At 49.1% G+C, this 9,188-nt stretch overlaps 1 protein-coding gene across 1 annotated transcript; it reads right to left on the bottom strand.

The window, feature by feature from the left end:
- Positions 1-1,138: 1,138 nt before the first annotated feature.
- LOC119106457 (blastula protease 10) lies at positions 1,139-3,584 on the bottom strand. Its single transcript, XM_037230102.1, has one exon. The coding sequence runs from the start codon at positions 3,472-3,474 to the stop codon at positions 2,206-2,208; it is 1,269 nt and encodes a 422-aa protein (XP_037085997.1). The 5' UTR covers positions 3,475-3,584; the 3' UTR covers positions 1,139-2,205.
- Positions 3,585-9,188: the final 5,604 nt, after the last annotated feature.

Here is a 9,188-nt window from a genome sequence, read left to right as displayed (position 1 = left end):
ATGTTCTTAACAGCGATTTCAATGCCACCTCTACGACACCACGATATTTTGAACTCCCGAGTGTCAAGGAGTTAACTTCAAGCGTGCTGGTGAAAAACTACGCTGAACACGAATATGGCACTCGCTATCCAGTGAAAAACGTGCAAAAAGGGAGAAGTATTTTTCGCTGATTTTGGGAATTTGTCTATCTTCCAAAGCTAGAAGAGCATTGCTTTGCAACGTTTAAGGCATAACATTCTATGAACATTGTTATCGTCAATCCCATAATATCAACTCCAAGTCATTCAATAGTCACAAAAAGGATACTGGGGAAAGAGTGGGTAAAGAACAGGGCAAGGTTATGATGGGTCAGATTTGAAAAAAAGATGCTTGGCACGCTCAGAATTGCAATGAGCATCGAGTGGTGAAAAGAAAGCTTTCAAAAATTGCTTATTTTTATGTCTTCAAACTTGAGACACGAAAACTTTTGTTTCACGGTACGTTTAAGGAGTACCACGCGAAGAATGAATCAGTATTTTGATGAATATTCAAAAATTAATAGCTTCCGTTCTCCCAGCTGGAAAGATCTAAGAAACGTACTGGTGAAACGCTGGAAGCAGTGGCTATTAAACTAACCACCTTAGAAAATACATGAAAATATTAAAATTGGAACACCCAATGTGTTTTCGTGACCAACAAGAAAATGTTTGCAGTTTTGTTGCGTGACGAATGGCCGTCGAGTTATGAGGGTGCAAAAATCCTAAACTTGGCACTGAAAATAATTGGCTTCAAAAACCAACATAAGAAAAACGATGATGGAGGAAAAAATTCTGCATAAAAAAATATTCGTAAGATGCTTCTAAGTGCTTTCCATTCCGCAAGGCTTTTTCACATAAAGGTTGTGAATTGTAACCATATAAACGATATCCTCACGATCCTATTAAAATTAGCTGTGTTTGGAGCACGGTAGTTTACGCGAAGCGCCACTTAAATGTTCGACTTTACCATGACGGATAACCACGTGCAAGCTCAAATAGAATCGGCAGAAAAATCCAAATCCAGACGCATTATGTAAATAACATAAAATCCAAATCCAAATTCTGATGATTTTTTTGTTCAAATTTTACATTTTCTATACACAATTAGCGTTCAAGTGCTCTGCCCACTGGGTAACTTTTAGCTTAAATAGTATCTTGACATCTTTAAATACTTGAATTCCTAATTTTTCGAGATTTTAGCAACATTTGAAGCACTATAACTGCGCAACAACGGTAAATGAAGACAAGTGTTACAGAACCGGAAAACGCACAGTTTATTTTGCAGTGCGACGTAAAAAGATGAGGTAAAACACATTTTTAAAGTTTTTGGCAGGAAAATATTTCTAACAAAGTTCATCACTAAATAGGTTTGAAAATAAACTTGTTGAAGACAGCATCGGGATCCAAATTGAGTCTGTTTCAATGTTAACGAGTCATTTTCAGATCAAGTAAGACGTTGACGTGCATCTGTGAGGTGAATATGAAAATAATATTTGACAAAGTTTTGGAACTTGTTTGGCCAGAGTTTTACGAAAAAACTGCGCATGGCCTTCATCTGGCTCATGTTTTTTTTTGACGGGACGGTGATCAGGCAAGAAATATGCTCACCATAGGTCGTGTAGAGTTACCTTCTCCCATACCATTACGCGTAGCAGAAAAAGTGTGTTTCTACGTGCATGTGATCCATGCTTAATGCCTTTTAATTGAGCAACAAAGGCAGATAAAAACACTATCCGGAAACAGGAGATACCGGTGAGGGTGAAGGAACATGGTTGACGTTTACCAGCAACGACACCTCAGCACAATGATAACAAACTATGGCACACCCGAATGTCGTGTGTTTGAGGCAGATACAAAAAAGTAGGCCACACCTACATACCCCAAAATCGAACGATTCCCTTCACACCACTCATGAGAATGGTATGATCATGTTTGTGTACCAGATTTTCTGGCCGTTGATGTTTGGAGTAGTGCCTGATAGTTGGCGTAACTCAATAAAAACACAAACATCAACGAACCAACTAAAAAAATCAGATGAATGCCAAACAGGGCACGCCGTATTCGTAAGCAAGATCAGCAAACAGCTGCCTGCAAGACAGTGGTGTCGATTCGGCTAGGATCACCCACTGCCACTTTCTTGAATGAAGCGCCCGTCTCCCCGTCCGCAGCCTGCTTTGCGCCCCGCGATCTACACGTCCGGCACGAACTCGACCGACCCGCTGAAGCGTCGGCCGCGACTGGAACGGCCGCGGGTGCGGAAGTACACCAGCAGCCGGTTGCCGACCGAGACGAAGGAGCGGCCGGTGAGGCGCGTGTTGCAATCGGACTCGATCTCGTCGCGCAGGTCTCCCTCCACCCGGATCGACATACGATCGCGCTTGCAGTTCGGGGAGTCGTTCATCGAGACGTCGGTGACTGTGAGGCGGACGGCGAAGCCGCTCGGCGCCGTCACCAGCCAGTAGCAGTGGCGGTCCTTCTCCATGGAGTCGGGGTAGCCGGGGGAGGTGATCACGCCGGGCGTCGTGATGTCGGTGTCGCCGCACACCGGGCCGTAGTAGCTGTAGTCATCCGGCACGTTCTCACAAAGCGCGCCTTCCACACCCTCTGGGCAAACGCACTGGCAGAACTTGTCCACGTAGCCTTCATTCTGGCAGGCGGGCGGCTCGGTGCAGTGGTTGGCGCATTGGTACGCGATGTTGGTGATTGCGCGGTCGCGGTGGGTCATCTCTCCTATGCGCCGTCCCACCAAGTGCCCCTGCAGAGGGTCCACCGAACGAAGCGTCGGCATGCCCGTAGTGGAGAAGGCGAACTTAGCGTAGTGCATGATAGAGCGGAAGTCGTACTTGACGCCGAGCGTTTCGGCGTTCTCCTTAATCCTGAAGTTGGCCTCTTTGCCCTGCTTGATGTTGTCCCACAAAACCTCGACGTACTGGTCACGGTCGGGTCGCGACTGTTCGTGGAAGAAGCCGAGCGCATGGCTGATCTCGTGCGCCACCGTCACCAGTGCGGCGCAGCCTTTGCCGATCGAGACGGACTGACCGCTGAGTTTGTTTTGCATCTGGCCGAGGAACGAGTAGCAGCCACTGCCGTTGATGAAACGCAGATGTGGCGCCCCGGCGAACTCGACAGGCTCCTCCCGGAACGTCACGCAGGTGACGTCCTCTATGTGACTGATGCCGGCCTCGATGTTGGTGCGCCGCTGCTCCACCTCCGGCGTCACCACGAACGGCACCGCCTCGCCCAGCGGCCACCGCTTGGCCATGAGCGCCCGCCGGTCAACGCCCTCCGGAAGCACGATGTCCGACTCGATCAGGGTCAGGCCGTCGTCGGTCAGCGTCGGGTTGAGCTCCTCGGGGTACGCCCCGTCACCCCCGGCACCCAGGCCAACGTCGTCGGCGTCCAGGTGGCGTCCGGCGGCCGACGCCGCCAGCAGCAGGAGCAGATGAGCCGCGGCCATGTTCGGCAGTGATGCGGTGCTCGCCACGGGCAGACCACAGTCCCGGATGGCACGCCACGGGCAGACCACAGTCCCGGATGGCACGCCACGGGCAGACCACAGTCCCGGATGGCACGCCACGGGCAGACCACAGTCTGATTCGGTGGGCTGGCTGTGGCTGGCTTATAAATCAGCGCGTGACCACATGTGCGTGGTGAGGCTCAGGTGTGCGTGCAGCGAGAAGCGCAAAAGGCGAGGTCGCACCTGCTGCGTGACCCTGGTCGGGAGCCTTCGGATCTGGCTACACATGCAAGAACAGCTGAAAGAGCATTCGCGAAGCGGTCCAAATCGGCAAGGAATCAACGGAGAGTAGTGTGCCCATCCCAGTATGAGGCAGCAGTGCGTGCAGGCAGTGGCAGCGGGTGGGGCACACTCATTGCACGGTGGCACTGGCGGAGAAGTTGCGGCTTTGCATACCTCCAAACATCAGTTCAAGCTCTATAGGTTAATTTGCATTTTAGCGTTCTGCCTTCAGTGGTGAAATAACGGCTGCCAAAACCGACTTGAGCCCAACCCGCCACGGGTAGGTGGACCAGAGGCCAGGCGCTCTAATGAACTGAGCCATTGGTACGGACTAAGTGATACAAGGCCAGTTACACTATTTAATCTTCAGGAAGCGGTTTAGCACATCCACCTTCGCACCATTCTCGCACCTTACAACAAAATGAAATTGTCCGTCTTATTGCAAACCAGGTGTATCATTTCCTTTTCAGTTGAGGGGAGAGACTTTGTCCCCCAACTTTGGCATAGGCTTGAGAAGAAGCTGAGCAAGATCTGTAGAGTAACTCGTTTGTTGGAATCTCTTGAGGGTAGGCGTTGTTGTTTTTCAGTGTTGGCCTCCCCCCCCCCAACTGAACAGGGATATAGTCTTCCAGAACTATGCCGTTGTTGCAGGTACAACATCTTGCATTATGCCAACCTGTGAAGGAATTCAACAACAGTCTAACAGTCTGAATTATGTCTTTCCAGTTAAATGCAAGACAAAAGGATTGGTGATAATTTCCACATAGCTTCCAAACTCCGGGTTGCAACACTACCTAGCCCACAAATTGAGAAGACTCGTTTTCAGTCCACAAAGTCATTGGCAAATGAAGCATATTTATTGAAAATCAAAGCTAATTCTGACACCAGCTCTGACAAGGACGGTAACTGAAAATCACCTGGTCATGCAGTGCGATCCAAACTGTCAGATATGTTAGGCTAAATGCTATGTTAGGCTAAATGCATTTGGTCTTTACACAGCACTCACCTTTACTCAGAAATTGAAAACACCAGAACAGTGCTAGAATTCTGTTTCTAATTTTCAGCATCTGTATCACACATGCATCTAACAAGCCCAAACATAGTGCTGCCAAAAAAGAGAGACACAACACCCAGGGGCAAAACCAGCGACTCCTTTTAATAGAGCATTGGCTAACAAATCTGGCCCAACCACTCAAGATAAATAAAAATGCAGATGTGCATTCATTGACACATTTACCTCATGTAATCCTCATACAATTTTGGTATATACAAACCACCAAGGACGCTGTCGTTTCAACGTTAAACAGCCCTGTTGGAAGGTCGCTCTCGACGTGAGATAAAGCTTTGAAGGTGTTTCAAAGGGGGAGCAGCATGACTGTGCACGAGCAATTTCAACCACTTCTGATCATCAGCCAGAGTCTGATCAACCTCTCCTGCTGCGTTCATCGATTCTAGTTATGCTACAAATACGACAGAGAAATCAATGATAAGTCTATGAACCTTCTAGTGCATATCAACGCATGGTTTTATCCATGTACTCAAGCAATGACGTCAGTTACGCGCTAGAACTGAACTAATATCAAGTTCTTCTTGTGGTGGTATTCATTCTCATGTTGTCTTAAGCAGAAATTATAAATGCTCTTGAGAGGTGAGGAAATGAGAAGGGTTTGACCGCTCCCGATAAAAATGGCCATATGGCAGCGAGGTCGTTCAGCCCGGTACCGTTAAGCTACCATATATAATATGGTAGCTTGGCACAGATTCGTCAATATTCAACAAGGCGCGTGTGCCTCAGTATTATTTTTAAAATTGCACATTTCATAGACCAAGATTGCAGGCTTCCCACATCATTTTTTGGCCATTATGTACACATTTGTATTAAGTGGACTCAAACAAGAAAAGTACTGCAAAAGCACCGGCCGTGGACGTTAAGATTGTGTCACCATCGAAGCGGCGTGCTGCAACAGTCATGACATGCAATATATTTAAGATTCAATGGATGCGAGAATTATTAACAAACAATCATGCAGATTTCGGGTTATCAACCTGCTGCGCAAATTCTATATGATCAGTCAGATTTGAGCGCAGTCATAGAAATCAGGGAAAAATCACATGAATCTAGCATGGAAACCTAGTACATGTGGTCAGAATAATTCAGCTATTTTATTTGTTCTTTTCCACGTTCAAATTCCTGACAAATGTCGTTTGGTGAAATATTTGAAGTTTTGTCACTTGTTCACTTTAAGCGCATTTAGGTGCGCAATTATGGAGCGACAGACGAATCATAGCGCGGTCGCGTTTAAGTAGATCACGTCACAGCACAGCGTAATAATGCCGAACTAGAACGCTTACGGTGTCCCTGAAACGGCGCGGCCGTGGCGATACCGGCGGCAGGACGTCTGTCAATCTAGCAGCAGATTGATATCCAATTGCCAGTTGGATATTGCGGGGCGTCTCGATTTCCTCCAAATTTGGTGTGCAGGGCTTCTCAACACGCTGATTCCGAAAATCACTGTCTCTGAGGTGGAATTTTGCGTAATTTTCGAGTTACACGCTGCGTAACATCCCAATGTGATATTGCGGGGTGTCTCGATTGCCTCCAGATTTGGTGTGCAGGGCCTTCTCAACACGCTGATTCCGAAAATCACTGCCGTTGGTGTGGAATTTTGCGTAATTTTCGAGTTATACGCTGCGTAGCATCCGAATGTGATATTGCGGGACGTCTCGATTACCTCCAAATTTGGTGTGCCGGCCCGGTGTAGCCGAAAGTCAACGTGGCCGTCGCCGGGGGACAGGCGCACGAACTTCCAGTGGTGCCGTGCCTCGCCGCTCAGGAAAAACGGCTCCCACAAGCCGCCCCGCGATGCCGTTCCGCAGGGTGGCACCGGCTTGACGGCCGCTAGAAATATGTGACACTTGTGCATAGGCGCACCCAAAATTTCACCGGCGGGACACAACTCCAACGCTTTCACTGAAAACCGCGGTACGGCCCTCGCCGTTTCTAGCGTACCTAGAACTGCTGAAATGGATGCTGCACATTGTTGGTCTTCTCTTTTGCGGACTTACATGCAGTTTTCAACTTTCAGCATACTGTTACGTACGCACGAATACATGGCCTTAAATTTGGTAAGGGGATGGGTAGGATGAGGTGCATATACCTACATGGGGGCCACTACTTAGCCTAATATTTGTCTCGGAGTAAGGTCATAGAGAATTTGAGTTTGCATAGTTACGAACAATCCTCCGTTGGCTCCCAAATCGAATCGACTAGGCTGCTCTGTTCACCTCTTCTCAGTTAACAGCATCCTGTTTGCGGTTTGTCGTCTTTTTTGCACATCGATGTATATTTGCTTCCGCAGTACCTGTGCCTTCAGGCCGTGCCATCGTGCTGGTAGCTCTGGAACTTGTGCTTTTTATTTGCGTCTTTGGCTGCCCCAGCAAGAACGCTCTGACCAGTGTCCCTGGCTGCCCCAGAAGGTTCTGTCTGATCCATCCCCATGGCCGTGGGCATGTGTAAGCGTACGTAGTGTCGCTGCTGGAGCTAAAATCGGACACTCTGTGGCCGGCGTTCGGCATCAGCTAGGTGTCCGTGCTGCTAACGCCGGTGCCATTCCAGGCGCGTCACGGCGCCACACTGGCCGCCACCTGCCACAGCCAGCCAGCCAAAATGAAGTCCAACGGCGTGGTCATGGTGCTTCTCGCAGAGGTTGTCTTCAGGGCGGCGCCCGAGACTGGTGAGCTCGCCGAGGGATGCGGACCGGCATGGGATCACGGAAGGATTGGATCGGACGGTGCTCGCTCAGAGTATGTCGCGATGGTGGGTCTCACTTGTGGATGTGGTTCAGCCAGCGTTCCAAAATGCATTCAGCGGGCTGTGCGGGATTTAGATATACATTAATGCTACCAGAATCCTGGCTATCCGGCGACGGCCCCGCACGCAATCGGTTTGCGCCAATCCGTTGCCCTTTGACCCGACCCAGACACCTGACCTACTTAGTGCATTTGTCAAGCCTGAGGTGCATAGATACTGGTTTCACAGCCGCGCAGTCCGATGCTGATTGGCTGATTTTGAACAAGGGGATGGGCAGTCGGCAACGAGCCACAAGCCGGGTTGTAATAACATGAAACATATCCACATACGTGCCACCCAAGTGACCGAATATTAGAACACTGGGTTGAGCCGTCGATTCGTGCGACTTTGACGGTCAAGCGGCCTTCAGAACGCGGTGCATAGCCACTGTGAACGCTTTCACTATTTTGCCGTGCTGCCGCTGAGAACAGGCTGTAAAGTATCTGTGGTGATAATTTGAACCATCCCAAACACGCTGTGGCTGCTATCAACTGGCTGCCGAATATTTAAAATGATTCTATCTGGTTAAGATATTGCTCACGAGTGACATATCAGTGGTTGTGTTACTTGCTGAATTTATTCGGGATCTTTCTCTACGCTGTTGTATGTGGTAGTCATGCTGCAGAATTCTGCTAAACCTTGGTCTCAATTTAGATGCGTTCAACGCGATGTGCGTACCACTCGGTGATGTTTGCGCAATGACATCTTCATCTCATGTTATGGCGTAATGCAAATGGCATAAAGTGATAATATTTCATGTTTTGGTGGCCTGGCTTGCTGATAAGTTATGTATTGTAGCAGACGATGTTTTGTAAGACTCGATGTCGTTGAAGCCTGTCTCGTCGCGACGCCTGCGCCGATCGCCGGTCTGACGGGGCATTGTCGTGTTCACAGCTGTCAGCCTGATTCCGGGCTTGCCATCGGCCGTGTCTGGGGAGCAGGCGTCTGGCAAGCCGTTCCCCGTGGTGATGCTGGTTCACCTGATTCTGCTGACGCGCTTGCTGATGGTCAAGCTGGTGCCGTTCGGCCAGCTCCTGGCCACGGCAGCAGCCGACAACGACGGGTCGGAGGCTAGCATCTTCAAGAGGCCGCGAAACAACACGGGGTCAGGCGAAGTGATATATGCCTTCTCTTTTCAGGGTGAAAACGCGCTTGCTCTTCGTGGATCTAGTTTTGAATGTAGACGAACTTACTGACGGATAATTTGATATTAGATTCACTGGACGGGATAGCCATATGCATAGTTGGTAGATGCGTGTTGGGGAAGCCAGGCTTCAATGCGTTTTGGAATATGTGCCCTGGAATTCCCCTTTGGGCCTGTCCGTATTAGTTCACTGGAGATGGTCAGTTCGCGAGATGTAAGTGATGACCGTGTGGTATGTATTGGCATGGTGGTATGGCCCAGTGACATCCTTCTCAGCTTTGTTTCGTTTCTGACCTTTAAGGTGGTGGAGTAATAGTCCGACGTAGTCACTATCATTGTTTATCCTAACCAAAAACTGACAAGATGTCGCTTGTGACCAAATCAATTGTGCCTTACCGCTGGAGCCCGAAGATTTTGGTGATGTCACCGACTGTCTTT

This window comes from Pollicipes pollicipes, unplaced genomic scaffold (assembly GCF_011947565.3).
Source record: "Pollicipes pollicipes isolate AB1234 unplaced genomic scaffold, Ppol_2.1 Scaffold_6138;HRSCAF=7277_pilon_pilon_pilon, whole genome shotgun sequence".
Classification (NCBI taxonomy): Eukaryota; Metazoa; Arthropoda; class Thecostraca; order Pollicipedomorpha; family Pollicipedidae; genus Pollicipes; species Pollicipes pollicipes.
This window is presented reverse-complemented; position numbering and strand designations above follow the sequence as displayed.